Source organism: Populus euphratica, unplaced genomic scaffold (genome assembly GCF_000495115.2).
Source record: "Populus euphratica unplaced genomic scaffold, PopEup_1.0 scaffold28.1, whole genome shotgun sequence".
Lineage (NCBI taxonomy): Eukaryota > Viridiplantae > Streptophyta > Magnoliopsida > Malpighiales > Salicaceae > Populus > Populus euphratica.
In genome coordinates this window covers 1068048-1089791 of record NW_011499862.1, presented here as the reverse complement: position 1 = coordinate 1089791, position 21744 = coordinate 1068048, and the positions used below count along the sequence as shown (strand labels likewise).

At 32.6% G+C, this 21744-nt stretch overlaps 3 protein-coding genes, 1 non-coding gene and 1 pseudogene across 5 annotated transcripts; 2 read left to right on the top strand and 3 right to left on the bottom strand.

The window, feature by feature from the left end:
* The first annotated feature begins 89 nt into the window (after positions 1-89).
* Positions 90-161, top strand: TRNAE-UUC (transfer RNA glutamic acid (anticodon UUC)). The gene has a single exon. It is a non-coding gene; the product is annotated as a tRNA-Glu (tRNA).
* A 2109-nt stretch (positions 162-2270) lies between these two features.
* LOC105125086 (F-actin-capping protein subunit alpha-like) lies at positions 2271-6448 on the bottom strand (annotated as a pseudogene).
* A 1264-nt stretch (positions 6449-7712) lies between these two features.
* Positions 7713-11656, bottom strand: LOC105125085 (T-box protein). The gene is made up of 7 exons (XM_011025383.1): positions 10685-11656; positions 10333-10410; positions 10073-10215; positions 9369-9439; positions 8967-9062; positions 8194-8286; positions 7713-8102 (listed from the first exon to the last, which is right to left on the bottom strand). The coding sequence occupies exons 1-7, from the start codon at positions 11150-11152 to the stop codon at positions 8020-8022; spliced, it is 1032 nt and encodes a 343-aa protein (XP_011023685.1). The 5' UTR covers positions 11153-11656; the 3' UTR covers positions 7713-8019.
* An 871-nt stretch (positions 11657-12527) lies between these two features.
* LOC105125084 (ATP-dependent caseinolytic (Clp) protease/crotonase family protein) lies at positions 12528-16829 on the bottom strand. Its single transcript, XM_011025382.1, has 9 exons — positions 16383-16829; positions 15502-15603; positions 15134-15256; positions 14066-14125; positions 13822-13918; positions 13663-13736; positions 13251-13304; positions 13073-13156; positions 12528-12966 (listed from the first exon to the last, which is right to left on the bottom strand). Exons 1-9 carry the CDS (start codon positions 16716-16718, stop codon positions 12871-12873), a joined length of 1026 nt encoding a protein of 341 aa, XP_011023684.1. The 5' UTR covers positions 16719-16829; the 3' UTR covers positions 12528-12870.
* Positions 16830-18908: 2079 nt separating this feature from the next.
* On the top strand, positions 18909-20772 carry LOC105125082 (ankyrin repeat-containing protein At3g12360-like). 2 transcript variants are annotated; one of them, XM_011025380.1, is made up of 3 exons: positions 18909-19623; positions 19793-20625; positions 20732-20772. In XM_011025380.1, the coding sequence occupies exons 1-2, from the start codon at positions 19054-19056 to the stop codon at positions 20567-20569; spliced, it is 1347 nt and encodes a 448-aa protein (XP_011023682.1). In that variant the 5' UTR covers positions 18909-19053; the 3' UTR covers positions 20570-20625; positions 20732-20772. The 2 variants fall into 2 exon arrangements, with proteins under 2 accessions (XP_011023682.1, XP_011023683.1); XM_011025381.1 differs by having other exon boundaries at positions 19796-20625; positions 20732-20771.
* The last annotated feature ends 972 nt before the right edge of the window (positions 20773-21744 follow it).

The following is a 21744-nucleotide window of genomic DNA, read 5'->3' as shown; positions in this document are numbered from 1 at the left end:
AGAAACAATGTAAACGGCGTCGTAAGAGTGAAAATTAATATGTCAAAAAGAAAGTATAATATAATTTATACTTCAAGGAGCACCAGCAATCCGTTGTCGTCCAGCGGTTAGGATATCTGGCTTTCACCCAGGAGACCCGGGTTCGATTCCCGGCAACGGAATTTTTTATTCTTACTTCCATTCCTGCTTCATTTTTTTTTTACTTTATTCATATTTCACATGGGCCACCGCCCTAGAGCTTGGAGAACGGACCCAGGCTCGCGTGAGGAGGCGACTCCGTTTACAGCTGCACGGCTTTGATTTGATTATATGGAAACAGTGTTTCAAGATGTGTGGCAAAGGATAATTAAGGGGTCATGATTGGGCTAATCACACAATCAAACCTCTAATTATTAGATTACAAGGGGCCATCTGGAGACCAACTCAAAGGGTATATTATAAGGACCCAGCTCCAACCGAGCCTAGCTGCCTAAGCCTTTATTCTGCACCTTCACTTTCAAGACTGGTTTCGACAGATGCATGTGCAGATGCACGAGCCACGAGCCTGCTTACTCCATGGCTAGCAAACTGGCACAGCCGCAAGGACCACAGCCAAACAAAAGAAAAGCACAATCAAGCACGAAAATTGAGTTCTCGGGCACCTCCCTTAAAGTAACCAGTTGATTTGACATCCTAAATCCCACCAGCTCCTAGCATCATAGTTTTACACAGCTGGTTTTCATTATTGATAGAGCAGTTGAATGATGAGTAGTGCTTCGGTCCCCATCTCATCGTACGTCTTTTATCAAATAAGTCGGCATATTTTTCCTATTTTCAACCAGGCATGATGTTAAGACAGTTATCTTTGGCGCTATGATTTAATGAAAATTTTCATTATGTTTTAATGATTATATAAATATTGAATATTAATGTTATTAATTATTTATTATGTTATGCGTGGATAATAAAACCTTGATTTAATATAATTTTGATGAATGCATGATAAATAAAACGATATATGTCATGAAAAATTTAAATGATATTTTTTAATAATAAAATGATTTAAAAAGTTTTTACAATTATATTATATGAAACATGTTTATTAATCACATGCATTAATCTTGTTTTAATTGATTAAGTAACACATAATACATAAATGCCATAAAAATATAGATGTAAGATGATATGCGGCATATATTTTTGTGATGATTTAGACAATTTTACAACATTCAATAATCATCAAACTAAAATCGAAGAGTCTATAAAAATAATGGTTATCAACTTCACCAATCAAGATTTTGCATTATAGTTTTGTCAAATAGTACTCGATTTGCTTATAACATCTTAATATATTTACACAAATTAAACAAACTTAAAAAAAAAAAATTAACAAAGAAATCCAAAATATAAAATAAGTAAAGACTTGTTTTGAGAATAATTTTGGTTCAAGAATTCATTAATGTCATCTATTAAAAAATTAGTATTTTTTATGAACTGAGCAATCGATTATTCATTAAGGATAAACATTTTAATATTTTGCATGAAATGGTTGACTAATTAACTTAATTGATATAAATCAATTGACTACTTGAAATATTAATAGGATTCTACCAAATAGAAAGTTATGTCTAAAAGCTAGTTTCATTTCTAGCAAGATAAGTAATCCTTCCCTTTACCAAAACATATGTGAACCTCCTAAGATAAATATCTAAACATACCTGTCAAAACAATTTATAACACCTTTATTTTACTTATGATCATTTAAAAACAAGATTAAGTATGAATTCACGAAAATCTTTCAAAAAACTTAATTGTTATTCTAATCAATTTTATTTAGAGAGCATATTAAGAAAAGTATAAATAATACTTTAGATGCTTGGAAAAGTCTCTTACAAATTAATTTATATGCAGTTTAATATTTGTTTTTTAACAAGTATTGGTAAAAAGTTTTAGATTTTTAGCCCGTAAAAAGATTAAAAATAACAATTTGATTCAATGCATATATATATAAAAAAAATTTAGGTTTGATGGTGCAAAAATTTAGTCTCAGCTGCTAAAAAAAAGGCATGTAATAGTTAAACTCTTGAACATAATTCAAGGAAAGAAGTAGACAATTTACCAATCCTTTATAAAATTTAGTATATTCTCTCTAAATTCTAACTCCTTAACTTGCTTGAGTGTTTGGAATGTTATGTTATTTGATAAAAAAGTTATTAAATGGTAGTTTTACCTTCCATATCTAATTCACTGCACACTATCCCTCTAGGGTCCAACAAAGACACTTGCCAACATTTTCACAGCACATCAAAAGAAGAATGATCATTAACAAGAGTACTATACAAAGCTTGTATCAATTGTACAGAAACACACTAAATCTGAGAGGAACTCATTAACAGGAGAGGAGATAGCATGGCCAAACAGAAAAATAACTTTAATCATGGGAAAAAAATAAGGAACAATATCAAAGATCTCATAAGAAATCACAGACTCAATACAAATGGACTGGTATACTGGGATCTCACTATCTCGGCTTTACATATCAAGTAAGGCAGTGTACACTTCTGGATTGGAATTTAGTCACTTGTCAATTCCAAGTTCCTTCTGGATATCTCTTGTCAGGCTAAACTGTAGAGTATTATGCCATGGAAATTGAGTTCGAGTAACTGGAAGTTTTCTCCGCAGATCCTGCAATGCATCAAAATCACTTTAAGAGACAAAAAAATACAAAGAAAGCAACCAGACAGACAGGAAAGGAAAGATTATGTATACCACCACAAGTTTCCTACTAAACCATCTTATTTCAAAAAAGAAAAGCAATATGCCTTGGTTGCTCAGTAACTAGAGAGCACAAATACCTCCTCACAATATTCAAATGCACGGAAAAACATGAGCTATGTAACTTAGGCAAAGCCCAAATAGAACGATAAGCGAACCAGATATCACCAGATGTGGAAATACAAAATTTTGTAGCATGTAATCTAGTAAAGATTAAAGGATACCTTGAAAGTGGTATCTGGCAAATTTGAATAGGATGCCTGTCAAATAGTAATTGTTAGTAACGAAGCCTTAAAATCCAAGAATTTAAACGGAAAGGAGACACAATGAGAACCTCAAGAGATTCCAAATACTCTGCCTCATGGTGACGAATAATGTTAGCTATGGAAATAGCACAATCATCAGGGGCCTGAAACAAAAATAAAGATCAACCATTCTGAAGCCAAGTACTGGGTTTATCAGGGAGTATTTGCAATAGAATCTGGGAAATGGAAAAAGTTGCTTTAAAGGACACTCAACACAGACGACCAGAATGGATGCACAAGTCACCCAAATAATCAACATTCCCCACACCAACCCTAGTAACTATAACCAGGATGTTCTTAATGTAATATTTTAGCTTTGCACCTTACCTGCTCCGAATACCTAATTAAGGTTCCAATTGAGTGGTATCATGTGAAGGAATCTAGAGACAGTCTTGCCCTTCAGCAAGATGTAGCTGCTCTCAAGATTCAAAACTTGATATGTGCAATCTTGTAATTGCACGCCCAAAACTTAGCACCAAGAAATCCCCTATCCACCCTATGTATTGTACTTAAACAAAGAAGCTAAAATCTCATGATGAAAAAATGCCAAGCTAAAGGACTTGTAGATATTGCAATAACCTGAAAGATTGTTGCATCTTTACATTCATGTTTAGCATCCAACTGAACATTTCCCTCTTCATAATAATGAGCACCCACCTGAGATAAGAAGAATGCAGGGAAAAAGAAACATCTTATACTTGCATTGTCTTACAAGTATGCAATCTGACTTACAAATAACAGTCGACAGAAGTCAATTTTTTTCATTGTACCTGTAATTTGCCTCTTACTTCTAGCATTTGTACATCTTCCTTGAACTCTATGTTCCACACTGATCGCCAACTTCCATTGCTATATGACATGCAAAAGAATATTATATGAAGATAAGCAGTCATAAAATATAGATGTTTCTGACTTGGAAGTGACATGGTATATTCAGATACAAGCGAGTGATGGAACACTAGGAACATGTCCTAAATGAAGTATCTGATAAAGAGTAAAAACTGACTGGAATTCCACTCACCAGAAATTCTGTGGGCTATTTTTAGCAGCAGAAATGACCACTACAAGTTCAAAATTAGATCCTGGTCCCTCCACATCCTTCCCATCAACACAGTAGACAGAACAGATACCTTTTGGATAAGCTTCAGCAGCATATTTGAGCATTTCTGCATCCAGGGCACAACTAGCAGAGAACAAAATAGCATTGTTAATGTAAGAATGAATAGAATACTGCCCATAAAAAAGGAACTACTCTTGGTGCACGACACCACAATTCAGGTCCTAAACAACCACTTATGCATAACGCTTTTGGAATTAGTTGTATATCTAAAGAGAAACTACAAACTGATTCTATAACTTTGCAATCCCGAAATCACCTAAAGATGCACATAAGAAAAGACAATTTAGGAAGAAAATTGTACTGAACATGGCACAATTATTTCAAACTCCAAAAATTAAACAAAAATAATTCTATATAAATCAAAAAGAAGCATTAAAAATAGTTTCTACAAGTTAAATCCTTTACAAGGAAAGATTTAGATGTAACTCATAAGCTCAGTCCTCAAACGCATTTAACTATGATTCACTCTCACAAGCAATACTGTGTGTAAGGGATAAAAGGAAGAAGATAATAATTCAAAAACTACTTGCTCAAGCACTTGAATGTTCCAAATATTATATGATATAACCATGAAGTAGGGGTAGATACTATTTACCAAAAACACCTCTCTAAGTCTACCCTCCATTAGATAAAGGATTCTAACCTCTAAAATATCCTGATCACACTCTCAATCCAGCAGAATGTGATAGGAAATGAGAGTAATAGAAAATTGCGAGGTTGAAAGTTGAAACTTTACGAAGTGATACATAGGCGAGTAATAGCTGAGAAAATGCTGTTTTCTGAAATCAAGCTCTTAAAATTTTAGCATCAATGCACTAATGACTAGAAGAACTTCTGGAAAAACATAATCTAATATTAGTAACCATAAGAGTTAGAAAGCATACCGAAATTCTTCGATATATGGTGATGAAAGTTCCTCATCAGCTGCAGGTCTCACGTCTGTACAAACCTGAACCAATTTAGCACATCACGATATAAAAGATGGACTAACAAACATATCAAAAAAAGACCAAGAAAAACAAAATGCACATGAGAGCAGACAGCAGACAAAATATGCGCTTCAAGTTTTTTGGATAACTGACTTGCTTAACATGATCAACTGTCGCCACCTGTGCAGTTCTAGGATCAAGGAACTCATTCTCTTCGAGCTCGTTATAAGACGTAACCAGCACCTGCAAATACAATTTGAAAAGTTAGAGACGCAATTAAAACTTCCACAGCTAACTGCATACAAAATAAACCAGGTTAACAAATCAATATATCTATACTTAAAAATAAACCCTAAAATAGTCTAAAAAATGATAAAATCCTCCAAATAGATAAACTACTCCACACCACACAACCTTCATGGAAAATTAAAATGAAAACAAAAGAGAATAAATAGGCCGTCACTAATGAGCCCATTATCTTCCATCCAAATACTAAACTAAACTAAAGAAAATAAACTAAAACATCCAAACAAAACCTCTGCTTTGATATTAAGCTTAGAATCAGCAAGTCAAAAACTAGCAAACCTACAAATAAACAAAATTAGCATAAAATCAAAGTGATAGCAATAAACATGGGGGGAAAATATAAAGCTTCTACTTAATTCAAGGCAAATCACGTAACTATACTAACAATAACAAAAATTAAAATCAATTAATAAAATAAAATAAAATAATTAATTGTAAAATGGAATGAAAAATCCAATATTAAATTATCAAAATTCACTCGAAAACCCAAATCGAAGCTAATAATTTAACTAATACACTCACATTTCAAGAAATAATACCAAAATTAAGCACAAAATAAAAAGACTTACATCTCCGCTTCGATTAGGTAATTCAAGGCAAATCAAGTGAGATTTATTATAAAGAGGGAATGCCTCTGATGCCGCTTCATTATACACTTTCTCATCGTTCAATACCGATCTCAAATCTGCCGAATCCAAAACTGATCAACAATAAATACGAAATGCAAAAAAAAAAAAAACAAATCACAAATGTGACCAACCGACCGACCTTTGGCGATGTATTGGATTTCACCAGCAGGTGAGTTAAGAAGAAACCATTTAGCGATCTCTCTCTTTTGCTTCTCGTTTAATTCGCATTCCTCTTCTGCCATTTTTTTCGCTTCGCCGTCTCTCTCTGTATCTTTAATTTAAACAAAAATTAAAGATATGTGTGTGAAGATATAATTACTGTGTGGATTTTTTTTTTCTTTTTAATTTTTTTGAAAAGGAAATGGAGAGAGGAGGGAGTGAGGGAGGTATGTGTGTGATCTGTAAAAGGCGAAAGCGAAATGATTTTGAGATCAGTGGGGTCGGTTTTTTTTGTGTGTGTATGATCGTGACCGTTCATTTGTTATTCCATTTTGCTGTTGTAAATACCTCTGATTTATGGACAGTTTGATACTGTGCATTCAAGTATTTTTTTATATATTTTTTAAATTTTATTTTTAATATTAATATAACATCGTCCGAGAATATTAAAAAAAAATATTTTTTTATTTTTTAAAAAATATTTTTGAAAGACAATCAGACTCTAAAGCCATACTTCGATTTTAACGGTAACGTTTAAGGTAGCTCATCACATTATTGCAAGTGAAATGAAAAATATGAAATCATTAGACAGACGACTTCAACTTATACTATAATTATTATGGTATTAAATAGAATATAAGTATTAAACGCGATATTACAAATAGTTAATAAAATTCATAGCTAACCAAAATTAGATTTTAACCAATCATTCAACTCGTGATTGCTATTGGTTAAATAAATTTTTGATAAAAAATAAATATAAAACTTTTCAAATATTTTTTTTAATATAATTATAAATTAAAAAGTTCATATATATATTTAATTAAATATATCAAAAAAAATATTTATGCTAATAAATATAAAAAATAAAGTATTAATGCATCTAAGTTAACTTGCATCTCTACAGGTTGCATATCTTTTTTAGCGTAAAAAAATTAATATAAATATTATTAACATATTTTTTAAAATTAAATAAAAATATAACCATAAATAAAAAATTAATACTTGCATATAATAAAAATATAATATAATAGAGATTATATATATTAATAAAAACATATAAAATCTTAAGCTAATTTTAAACATAATAAAAAAATAAAACAATATTAAAACTACTACAATGAAATATTATTTTCTTAATCTTTATATAATGATTTTTTAAAGAAAAAATAAAAAAAATAGAGATAAAAACAAAAAAAAAATAGTTTAAATAAACAAAGTATAAAGTGATAAATTTTTAAATTGTAATGAAAAAATTCCCAAAAAAGAGTGTAAAGAAAAATAAAAAAAAAACAAAAAAAAATGATGATAAATAGATGAAGTATAAAATGATAAAAATACAAAATATAAAGAGGAAAGTCAATATAAGAAAATTATTTAATTTCTACAAAAAAAACACTTTTCTTTTAGTGTATATATAATTTCAACAGAAAAATAATATTAACCTAATCAAACTGATTGATTATGTAAACAGAAACTGGATTGATTATCTAAACAGAAAAGGTCAGGATGATAGTCCAAGTTACTCTAAATATTATTGCATGTAATTCGTTCGTGTCGATTATTGTAATTACAAGAAAATCTTCCATCGTATGTGCTATTATTAAATACTTACAAAGAAAGAAATTTTGTCATATTCAAGTAAAATCGATATCTAAACCAAAAAAAAATGAATAAAAGAGAACAAGTGGTGGCTGGAAAGCAAGAGGATCTGATAATGTTATTTGAGAAAGAAGAATGATGGGAGTGAGAACATCTTATGGTGTATCTAGCAGTGCTGTAAAAGAGAGCGAGTGATGGCTGCCTTGAGCAGGACTTCAGCAAACGAAGATCTGATAATCAGGAACTGTGTCTCCAACATTCAAGTAGTTGACATCAACCACAACTTCTCCCAAATCATCTGCCAAGACCAACAATAGATGTCAAGCAACATGATGAATTGAAATTTGAATTTTGCAAGCGGAGAGATACAAGGTAAATGAAGCTCAAACCTTCATATATGGTCCTTGCAATGTTTACATATTCAGGTATGAGATCCCTGTATATGATTCCACCAGGACGGGCATCCAGCACGACTAGGACTCCTGCATGTCAATAACAAGATAAATTAAGACATGAGAATTGAGACCTGAATCCATATTGATTTCTAGGAACATTTTGCAGAATAGTTGCAGGATACAGAGGAACTTTCACTTTAGGAAAGACACGAGAATCCATGTGGCGCACAGCACTCTAAGGCACATCGTGTTTGATAAAAGCCAAGAAAATCAAATAGCGTCATGTGATCTTCAAGGAATAAAGATCACAGAACAAGTTCCGGCAATATACAGTCCAGACATTATTTCTGTTAAGACTTCAAAAGGAATGACTTGTGTGTCATTCACTAGTCTATCCTTCCCTCCTGAGTATTTTGAACACAGCTAACTCTGGTAACCATAAGACATGCATAGAGAAAAAGGCCAACCCTATAGAGCTCAAAGTAAAGGAGACACAAGAAACTTTTTAGGGAACAATTAAAAATAAAACAAGAAGAAGAAAGGAGGTGCATACAGCTTCACATCCAAGTATCTTTTTTAGATGCATAAATTCAACTCTGAGTGGCTTTGCATGTTGGTGGTTTCAATCATAATGAAAATGCTACAGAGATGAGAAATTACAGAGTTCATGAGATATAGGATTACTGTTTAACCTACAAAGTTTATCCATCCAGAAGCAGAACTCTGACTGTTGCAATACTACAGTAATGGCAACTTGAGAAATGTACCTGGTGCCACCCAAGCTTTAATGGAATTGCTTGGCAATGGAAGCAACAAGAGAATGTTTCGCAAATTCATTGAATCATCGTAAGTTACAGTAGAACCTGAAAGGGGGGAAGAAGTTGGTATTAGGACAACAGCCACATGTTTTCTAAGTTATATGATTTCATGATTTGAGATCAATTCCAACAGTTCAATAGAATTACTTTAAGCATTTACAAAGTCTATATGAAATAATAACAGATTCTGTTCTAGATTCCTTATAAAAAAATGTAAATGAATTTTTTTTTAAAAAAAAAACTAATCCTTAATTCAGACCTTCATGACAGATGCGATTTTACAGATTTAGGGATGAAAGAATGAAAATTGTTACAAGTGTATTTGTGTTCTTATGAGTTTTGCTGATTTACCTCTCTGGCAATATCCCATATTGTATGGAAATACTTCTTTATCATATGCGGGGTACTCTCTAGCATGGAACCTGCAAAATAAGTAAGAACTCGTCAATAACATGCAGAAAATTAACGAGCTAAATTCCATCAAGATCATAATCAAAACCATGTAACAACCATTACAAATTTAATAAAAACATTCATGCTTCAAGGAGAGACTTTCTTGAATAGAACAATGAACTCTCTCATTTAAACCTACGAAATGAGACAACAACAGATGCGGTCATAATATGTGAAACTGACTGGAGATACTACAACGTAAGCAGAGGACCGATACCTCAAAGCAGATTGGGTTTTGAACTAAAAACCTCTTTTGTACAGGATATCCTGCCCATCCATTGAATACAGGTCATATTCACAGTTACATATTCGAATTTGGTCCTGGTTGCCAAGCAATGCACATATAGGTGCATGTCCACATACTACAACCCTCGTAACACTAGTTCATGCCTTCCGGATTGAGAATGAGTTCAATTTGTTATTACATTTTCACCATTCTTTGTGAAATTCAACCTTTCAATATGTTTTTGATGTCTAATTGTGAAAATGCAGTCCTTAAAGGCACAAATGCAGACTATTTGCCGCACACATACCATTTCACATAAAATTCAATTTGCATCTGTACTGCACATAATCATTGGAAAGCGAAACGCAAAACTTACAATATCCCAAGTCTTCCTGTTTCCCTGGCAATGAAAACATGACCATGAAACAAATCATATCGATTCAAAGATACATTAAACCCAACTGACGGTCCTCGAGCAACAATGAGCTCAAACAAAAATTTAATATAAGAATTCAACTCCTGCGATTTAACAACAAAATGGTAGTGATTAACATAGAAGCTAAATTAAAAAAAAAAAACGAAACAAAAACAGAAACAAAGAAAAAGAAAAGAAACCCTTCTAAGAATGATACAAACCTCACTTATGAACCTTCTTCCATATGGTGTTCTAGTAAGCCCACATTTGTTCTCTTGGCATCGTTCAACATCAGGCACCTATAACAATATCAATTATCATAGATTTTTTTTTTTTAATCTAGACAATAGCAATAGTTCAGTTCACCTAAATTACTGCACTCTGCCACCTTCATTTCCAACAATTTCTTCCTATCTACTACGATTGATCAAAAGACATTCTTCAGCTACCAATTCATGCTATAGCAAATAATGGGTTTTCACTAGCTTAACTGGAAATTAACTTTTGTGCGAAATGATCGATTATTCCTAATAAAAATGATTCATTCTTAAAAAAATAGAAGTTAAAACTCACAGGCAAGATAGTAGGATCCAGAGCTCGGTGTATTGAAGCTGGGTCTCCACCAGAATCAAGCGCAAGCCGAGCCAGTTCAAGGACAGGTTCAGGTGGCCACCAAATGAGTTCATTCTCTTCACTCTTGCTTCTCTCAACGCTAATCGCGCTATTAGAATGGAGTCTGAGACTCCTTTGCTTAATATAACAGTCACTGATACTGTTATATTTTGGTGTTTTTGGTTTTGAAGGAGTGAAGGGAACAAGAAATTTAAGGCAAGAAGAGAGTTGTTGGGAGATTAAAGGGTTGATTTTGGAGGATTGGGTTGGAGGGCCCAAGAGGGAGAGTAGATCAGATGGCGTGGCTTTTGGGATTGAAGATGGTGATGGTGATTTGAATGGGAAGATGGAGGGAGATGATGATGAAGCTGTGAGAGAGAGGGACAGGAAAATTGCAAATCTGAATGAGCAGAAAGAGGGGCTGCCCATTTCCTCTCCCACCCAGTCTCAGTTTCCTCTCTGTATATTTGGGTGGAAACTGAAATGGTAACAGAGAGTTGACTACTTCGACTTCCCTCCAATTTTTTACATGCTGCAGTTGGGCTTCCGTGTCAAGTCACTTCCCTTTTGACGATTCATTTAAGCAATCATGGAGCAAGCCAAGCGATGATGACAGAAAGAAAATAAAAAATCAATGGACGTGGGTTTAGGATTTAAGTTCAAGAATTAGCCAATAGTCATCAGATAGCTAATCTCAAAACAGGATTCGATGCCATTCATTTGCATGCTGTCCAGGTTTCTGAGCCATGGTTGGATTTCGGCCATGAGATGGCTGGCTGGATGACCAAAACAGGATACCTCTGGGAAAAATCGGACCTTATGTTTCATGTAACATTGATCATGAGAAATTAGATGATCCAATGTCTAGCATCTGAACTCCTGGCCATGAGATGAAATGGGCTGTGCATTGGCAAGTTGCATGCCATGGTATCTAGCTTATGCCTTAGAGAACCTTCCGATTTATATCAGCTGTAAAACGACAAAGATACGGAGTGCGTTTGTTTCTATGAAATGGATTTTAGAAAATCATTTCTTAATTTTACTGTGTTTTTTAGCTATTAAAAAAAATGATTAACATAAAATATTTTTCAATTAAAAAAAATTAATTTGATTTTTTAAAAAATATTTTTTTTATTTTGGACAGAAAATATTTTTTGAAAATTATAAAAAAATTAAAAATATTATATTATTTACTGATTATATCAAATTCGATCTTTAAATTTTTTATTACTATATCTATTTTATTTTGAATATTTATTTTTTAATTTCAACCTTAGAATTTAATTTTTATATTAATTTTAATTTTTATTTTTATAATTGTTATAAGTTTCTTCCTTATTATTTTTTAATTAAAATTTTTTATTTATCAAATTTAGTCTTCATTCTTTTAATTATTTTTTATTTTATTTTAAATATTTTATAAAATAATAGTTGTTATTATTTTAATTTCATCTTTTAATTATTATTTTTTTAGATTTGATCTCTATTATTTATTTTATTTGAAATAATTTATAAAATTATATATTTTTTTAAAATTTCATTCTTATTTAATCTTTTAATTTATAAAATTTATTTTTTATTATTTTAATAAACATAAAAAAAATTATCAATAAATTATTTTTTAACTTATTTTTAATTACATAACCAAACATTAAAAAATATTTTTTTAATTTATTTTTCATACACGGTCAAATATTAAAAAATAATTTATTTTTTTTAAATTTACTTTTTTAAAAAAAAACTACTTTCTCACCGTCATATAACCAACATATAAGTTTTAAAATTTGATATATAGCTCAACAAAGAAATGGTTGCTTGAAAAGTTTGTCGACGAGAAGCACAAAATACAAACTACCATATAACTGATTGAATCTTGGGATGATCGATAAAAGTGTACAGAACTTCTATCTTGCATTTGATAGATAAACAATTTGTGTTCATATCCGAGGCTTTTCTACCCTGTAAATATGTTTTTCGACACGATTTTATAAAGGTCAGAACCAATACTCCGCATATCCAAGATGGGCTCATGTGCTGCGACAAAGCATCACTAGCTGTTCTCGAGGGCTTGACAATTCTTTCTTCCTGTAGAACTTGCATTGCAGGACCCTCCTCTCTTCTGCTCCAGTAAGGAAGAAGGAATGACACTAGAAGGGATCTGCAACTTTAATGCCAGCTGACTTGTCCCAATCCTCTGGGGGCATGACATCTGCCATTATCTTTTCCTGACCCTGCCAAAGAATCTGGAAACAATAGTGCCATACAAGGTAAGTCAACGTACTTGAACGTCCAACTGGGGTAAATAAAACAATCAGGTGTGTAAGAGAGAGTATTCTTTTAAGAACTTACTTTGTCAATGACCCCGAATTCTTTGGCTCTTCTAGAATCCATATAAAATGGTCTCTTCATTACATTAGCTACAGCCTCTACTGACTGATGAAAGATCAAGTTATCCAATTAGTTCCCAGGTCTGGTAGTTTTAAGATTAAATAAAAAGGCTACACGGTAGGTAATGAATCGTACTAACATTTCCGGTGTGCTTGGCCAGAAGTTCTGTTAGAACATCCCTGTTTATTACTGCCTGCAAAAATAATGATGACAGTAGAGTGACTATGATTTCCAGAAATATATATTAGAATTTGATTTACAGAGCAGTGACCTCAAAAAGTTCTAAATTAGCTTATTATCTCCTCATATCAGTGTAATCGGCAAAAAGAAATGAAAGATATTACGAAAATAAAGAATGCACATATAAAATCACAGTTGTTATTATGGCCCCCTCTTTTGAGTTTTGACTACCAAAGAGAGCCTGGAAAATGAGCATAGAATGAATTGGAAAGTACAGAAATGGACACTAACATGAAATAAGAGCAAAAAATGCCAAAGTTGACTAATAACCAAGACACTTTTATTCAAGCTCTAAAATGGGTTAAACAAACCTCTTTAGCACGGATAAGAACATCACTAGCAGGCATCAATCCTGATGATGGAACACGAGGCTGTTGGATCATTGCTGAAACACTTCATGTTAGATAGGAGATGGAATGATAGCATAAGCACTCTACAATTGCAAATTATGCAAGCCCACTGTATAATACCTTTTGCATGTGGCATCATGTACCGGTGACCCTTTGTTCCTGCAGCTAGTAGAAGACAAGCCTGGCCAATAGCAGCTCCTACAGCAACTGTATGTATCTGCAATAGAAATACTGTAAAGGTCTAGATGCATCCTGCAGAATAGCATATATGTCTTCATAAAATCAAATCCCTATTAGTGGCCATCTATCCATTCAATGCTCTTGAAGAAAGAGAGGCCAAAACAATTTTTGAAGAGAAACCCACCTCATTCTTTAACTGCATCATTGAATCATAGATAGCAAAACCTTCTGTCTCCATTCCAACCTGAATATCCAGCATGCAGAAACTACATCAAAAATTAATGTCCAATGAAAGGTTTGGGAGATAAATTTGTATGAGTACTACACAAACAATTAATTACCGAAAGGAGTGAGAGGACTCAAAAGAGAAACATATATATATCACCACAGCTGTGCCATCTATGTCATCTACAATGGTCCTAATTTGCTCATGACAAACCAAAATATTTTGTAATGCAGGAAATACCCAACTAGTCCTAAGTCTAACAACTCAATCTCCAAAATGATATATATAACTTTCTAGGTTGATGAAAGATTTTCACTATCCAAACAAAGCTAGGAAGTGGGATGCTTAAGTTCCCCTCGGGCTTGTTGTATAGACCAATCAGCCAGAATGATTCAAGGTTCTTGGTTTATGCCTTCTTGCACCACATTTCATGACCAAGGGCCGTCACAACCATTTGCCATGAGGCCTGAACGAGGGAACGCATAGTTGCATGACCCTGCAGGTGCCAATTGCCCTTTCTGTAGAGGAACTAACCATAACAACTTTGCTCACCAACATGAATGGGCACCTGACTAACTTGAGGCATCAGGGCTATTTCATTGGACAGAAGAGTCAACTCAGTTAAGCAACCCATCCAAGACTCCTCTCAGCTAATCTGACGGTAGAATTCACGACCCCATTGACCCACTCTTGCTTTCAGTTTTACTTGCCCACTTCCCACTTGTGCTGTGCTGAAATACTTAACAAAATCGGAATTTGTAACTCAGAAAAATGGATCGTGCCTTGAGACTAGACTCAACCTATTACAACAATATACTGATTTGCAAAAGCAAAGCATCCATATCCCTTAACTTTATAAACTTCCACACATTCAACATGTTCTTCATATAACAGAACACTTATCCTTCACAACTCTAAATTGAGGATAATCTAGCAGTGAAACAGATAGGTACCTCACAACAGGAACAGTCACCTAGTGTATCTCATTTCCAACATGTATCATATCACAAGAAGAAATGAGCTTACCGATTCACCATCATCACGGGTTGTTCCTGTAGAATTAATATAGATATAAATTGGTGCTTTTGGATCCATCCATTGCAAATACATCAATTCTGCAACAACCAGCTCCGTGACAGCAGCCACTAACTGAGACAAACAAATGTCTAACATATCAAACACATCACACAAACAAACTCACCTTACAAAGTACAAACCACATTATTACTTGGTACTAATCCATGTCAAAATGCTTCAAATTCAAACTCTCTTTTGCATGATTGAAGTTTTCCCTTGATAGCAAATTAAATTATCTTCACATAATGATACATGCTAGCAACTAGAAATAAAGTTAAAGGGTACTTAATTAGATATGTAAAAATTAAGACACTTACAGGCATGCCAATGTAAACAATTCTTCCATGTAGAAGCAAAGAGGGCAAATCAGGCGGAGGCGTTCTTGGCCTATGTTCGTTATAGGACACCGATCTTTCCACCTAAGATTTTCAATCAATAAAGATTCCAATTAAAAAAGAAAACTACTAAACGAGCACAAAGTTTAGTTTCTAAAACACTAAAGCCATGTTTGGTTTACTTGCAAATCAAAACCAAAATAAAACTTTGCTCCACCAGCAACAAAAGTTTCAACCGATAAAAAAAACCCATTACAGAATGAAATCAAAGAACTCATAAACACACACGAAAATGAATTCTAAAACACTACGGCCATGTTTGGTTCACTTAGAAATAACAGGCAGAGTAAACTCTTCCCTTCACCAATAACAACCAAGAACTTCTTACAGCCACTCACAGACAGTTCCAATTTCTATTCAGGCTCAATTATTTACAAGCATATTTAAAATCAAAACAAAAATAGAAATTGGTTCTCTTTTTAAGACCATGTTTGGTTCACTTAGAAATAACGAACGGAATAAACTCTTCGCTTCACCAGCAACAACCAAGAACTTCTTACAGCTACTCACAGACAATTACTTCCAATTTCTACTTAGGCTCAATTAATTACAAGCATATTTAACATGAAAACAAAATAGAAATTGGTTCTATTTTTAAGACCATGTTTGGTTCACTTAGAAATAACGAACGGAATAACCTCTTCGCTTCCCCAGCAACAACCAAGAACTTCTTACAGCCACTCACAGACAGTTATTTCCAATTTCTGTTTAGGCTCAATTAATTACAAGCATATTTAACATGAAAACAAAGATAGAAATCGGTTCTCTTTTCGAGAAAACCAAACGCGGTCTTATGAACTCACCTGAGCAGGAGTGGCCATGAGCTTGGGAGACTCAAAGATGTCAAGATACGGCGGCGTATCAGAACCGCTGGCGTGGCTGTCTTGAAGGAGAGAATCAGGAGAAGTGGCAGCAATTGAAGCAAGTTTCGACAGAAATGGGTCTTTAGGGTTTATTGGAGGCATGGGGATATTAGAAGAAGATGATGAATTTCTTGCATTAATTGAAGCAAAACATTTGATTCTGAGGTTGTCGATGGTGTTAGGTTTTAGCTTAATTGATTTTGAATATGAAGTTGAAGATGGAAATGAACATGTCGTCAAAGGCAGCACTACTTGAAAACAAGAAGTAGCTGCCATGGTGATTCTCTCTCTCTGTGTCTCTCTCTGGTGTGTTACCACAGCTTCAGCTTTTGGTTTCTTCTTCTATTGATTAGGGAACTGGAGGAGGAGATTGCCGGTTGAATTTGTGAGGCAATGGGCTAATTGATTTTATTGTTTACAACTTCTTAAGCCCATTTAGATCTCTCTCAAGGTTTTGGGCGAGCCAGGGATTGGAAAAGCCCAGCTCTATTCTCAAAATTTTACGGTGTTGATAAAATAATTTAAAATCCAAAAAATAATTAATAGGATTTTATTTTGAAATACTTGTTCACCGATTTCACTTAAATGTCGCCTTGAGCCAAAGTGTTTGCTTTTGTTGTGTCACTGTGTTTTGTTTTTAATTTAAATTATTATATATATATATATATATATAGATTATTTGGATGTGTTGGTTTTAAAAAAATAAAAAACATATATTATTTTTATTTATTTTTTATTTAAAAACCACCACCACTGAAAGTCAAACACTTTAAAAATCAATTCCACTGCATTCGCCTACAGTGAAAAAAATTGCAATTTATTTTCATCTAATAAATATTACTGGTGGAGACAAACATGTTTATTTAAAATAAAATGCGGACAGCTCTCTCACAAATGCAAGTTTCCTCTGTTCTTCGTCTTTCTTTTGTTTATTGCTGTAGCTTGTTTGGCTTCATTGACTTGCAGGTCCCCTATGCATGGCCTTTTTCAGCTGCCTGCAAGTTGCGAGGCAGCCATGTGAGCACCTTAATGGATAGCACAAGTAGCCTGATCCCCAGAGAGTCAATGCTGAGAAATTATTACATATCGATGACAACAAGCATGTGTTATGTTGATTTTACTATTCACAAGAACAGTATTCATCCTCTCGTAATTTACTGTTAATTACAATAGGATAATTCTTAAAAAAAATTAATTCAATTCTTGAATTTTGTTTTGTATAATTTAGTTTTTTTAAAACTAAATTAGAGCTCAATTACGTGTTTTTTTTTGTGGTAAATAGTGGTTAAATTAAAACGAAAGAGGTTTGAAATGATTAAAAAAAAAAAACAAGTAACATTGATGAAGGATTGAAAAGTTCTATCAAAATTTCATTTGAATCCCTCAATGTTTTTTGACTAATAGATAATTAGTCCTTGAATTTTATAAAATTATGTTTCTATACAAAATTTTATTTCTCATTTTTAATTATTTTTTGGTTAGAAAAAAAAACAAAGGTATTCGCATTTTAGAAAGAAAAAATATTTATTCAATCATCAAAATAATTATGTTTTTGTCTTAAATAATTCTATATGATAAGAAGAGTTAAGATTAAATTATTTTTTTACCTTCAAAACACCTAAAAATCATATATAAGCATGAAAATTTTTTTTTTGTTTTGAGTGGGTTTTTTTTTATGTTTTTTGTGATTATAAATTAGTTTAACAGATCTTTAAACTGTTTCATGTGTGTTTTGAGCTAGAAATGAATTAAAAATGAGTTATTATGTTTTTTATCCATTAATAGTTTTTTTCTAAATTTTACATTTAATATTGCATTAGTTAAGAAATAAAGTGCATGATTTTTTATTATTATTATTTTACTTTTTTTAGAGTTATTATTATCTTAAATAAATTTTTATTTTTAGGTTGATATTCAATTTTGTTACCATATATTTTTATTATATAATTAAAAATATATATTTTATAAAAAAAATAAATTATTAAACTCAATTAATTTCATAACAGGTTTTGCTTAAGAAATGAGATCAATTTGATCTATCATTATTTTAATAATTTTTATAAAAAAAGCTTCCCATCTTGAAACTTTGTTAAAAACTAAGTTATAATTTTATTAATTATCAAGATTATATTTTTATCTATAATATTAATTAATTTAATATGAATTAACTCTCACATGATTTAATTTAAAACTCGAGTTTAATAAAAAATTAGGTTATAAAATTTTAAAATTAATTTATTAAATAAGATTTAATAATATAGTAAATAAAAATTCTTCATATTTTTTATATTTTAAAAAATTTATTCAAACAATTAATTAACTGAAATTTGCATGTCAACAGTCAACACAACTCTATCCCAAAATAAAAAATTTCCATCCACACCGTTGAACAACCCTCGACGATCCAATGAAGGACACATTTTTCCAGAAAAACTCTAATAATTTAAGGCTCATGTACATTCTTAAAATACAGAAATAAATGCATCACTTGAACATATTCAAACTTGGGTTTATAAAAAAGAAATTGACCCTAGATTAAAAATTTATTAGTAGCAAGTGATACATAGACAGATTTAGTAGTGGTGGTGGAGAGCGAACATTGATTTTAGCAATGGATCCTAGATTGCTTAATGCAGCTCTCACAGGAGACGTGAACGCTTTGCTAGAATTAATCCGGGAAGATCCTCTCCTTCTCCATGCCGTAACAGTCACCACATCAAACACACCATTGCATATTGCTGCACTTCTTGGTCATGCTCAGTTTGCCATGGTGGCGATGCAAAATTGTCCTGGATTAGCAGATGAACTTAACCAACAAGGTTTTTCTCCCATTCATCTGGCCTCGGCAAAAGGTCACTGGGAGATAGTGAGGGACATGCTGGTTCGTCGACCTGATCTTGCTCTTATAAAAGATGAAGATGGAAAGAATCCCCTTCACACTGCTGCCACTAAGGGGAGAGTACAAGTGTTGAGAGAGGTCTTTTCGATTGAATCAGCGCAAGAGCTTACTCCGAAGGGTGAGAATGCCTTGCATGTTGCCGTTAAACATAATCAATACAAGGCATTGGAGACTTTGATTCAGCTTGCGTATCAAATACAAGTTGGAGATGAGCTTGTCAATGCCAAAGATGAAGATGGTAACACCGTGCTTCACCTTGCCGGTGCTGCAAAAAACTCAAAGGTATGCTGTTCGCTATTCTTCTGAATATAGCTCAAATGATAATTTGCTGTTCCTTTTTCTTTTGAACATTGACATTGACCTTTTACTTCTTATTGCATTATAGTCTTCTCAACTAACAGATTCCATTAACTATGCTTTGGACCAACTAGTAATACGCATTTATTTGCAGCAGATAGTAAGGCTTCTTGTATCAGATCAGACTAATGTTGAAGTGAATGCGGTTAATTCAGAAGGTCTTACAGCATTAGATATTTGTGTAACATCAATGGCAGGTTCTAATGAACTGGAAGAAATACAAGAAGTGCTTCGAAGTGCCGGAGCAGAGGTGTCCAGGCTAGATCAAGCTGTTGTCAGTAACCAACGACAACAAGCATTAGCAAGAGAAGATCGGTCCTCGACTTCAAGAAACGAAAAATATACTGATTCACTGAGGAACGGTATTGGTGTTTTAGCTGTATTGTTTTCCACAATATCTTTCCAATTGGGAATGAATCCTCCCGGAGGTTCTTGGCAGGATTGGGCCTCGAGTACCAACCACAATTTTCCTAATGTCACACACATGCCTGGAAAATCCATAATTTGGGAACTACAAAAAAGTGAATCCCTTACTTTTTTCAAGCTGAATGCACTTTGCTTTTTCTCATCGTTAACAACACTCGTGTTCTTGGCATTGACTGAATTTTTAAACTACAGTGGGTTATATGCTTTCAATAAGAATCAGCAAAGGTATTGGAACTTTCTGTTGCATGCATTATTTGGATGTCTCTTGGTTTCTGCTGCTGAAGAATTTATACGGGGAATGGCTCTAGTTACTGACAATAGCGTTGCTTACATTTCTTCCAAATTTGTACTCAAGCTTGGACCACGATTGCTGTCTTTTTTCTGCTTGCATTCTCTGTTTTGCCATTCTGCTCCTTTGTCCATGGAAGGCTTTCAAGGTGAATAGTAAGAAACATTGGCGTTGAATACAGTCTACTTTCTTTCTTGTTGTCAATATCATGCTACTTTCTTTCGCGTTGAGCTAGTAGATCCCTACTGTTCTTCCATAGTTCTTCCATGGCTGTATTTCGTAATCTCGATCTATTGTTGAACACGGTTTCTTGATTGTTAATTATGTTTTCATGTTAATATATTTGATGGCTAAGCATCATTAGATTTCTCCGTAGATTTCATACATTGGTTGGTGAACTCTGAACTATGAAGTGTGGGTGAGGGCAATATGATAGTTTCTGCGATTGCAAAGTGACCAAGTATTTTTCCTTAACCAAGGTTACAAGAGATAGTTTTTAATGGGATTTATGAAATACTATGGGGTGCAGTGATTAAATAAATATTTTCAAAATTATAGCTGTGGCAAAACATAATTTCAACCACATCTCACTTAATTATTATGAAGTGGGTTGGCGGCAATTTTTTATGTTTCGTAGACAGTGGATGATTACTTTTTATAATACAAACGATGGAGATAATAAAAACAAAAATATGTCTGATTGAAGAATAAAAATAGAAAAATATGTTTATTTTTAAAATAATTTTAGAGTGGATTTAAATATTTTTAAAATATGAGATGTATAAATGATATGTTTTCAAAGATAATATTTTTTATTTTTTATTTTTTATTTTTTATTTTTAAAATCCTTATAAAAAATCTTAATTCAAAAATTATTTAACTAAGACATATAAAAATAAAAATAATTATTTTTATAGTTTTAAAAACCAACTCGGATTCAATTTAGAATTATTTTTATAGTTCTAAAAGCCAACTCGGATTCAATTTAGAACAAAGTTAGGGTCATTAGTCAAGACTTAAGTCACAAGACATGTTGACCTGATAATTATAATAATAAAAATGAATAATATTATACTTTTAAAACTTAGGATCGACAAAAAGTAAGACTTGGATTACAAGAGAGGTTGATTTGATTCAATGTAAAATTAAAAATAGTTATTATCATAGTTTAAAGACTCAATTCGAGAATTAACCTAGAGTAAGGCTTCAATTATATATCAAGAGAGTCAACTAGCGTTAACCTATGTCAGCATAAAAATAAAAATAATTATTATCATAGTTTTAAAACAATGACAATGCCCAAGTGTTATATCTATATATTAACTTTGGTT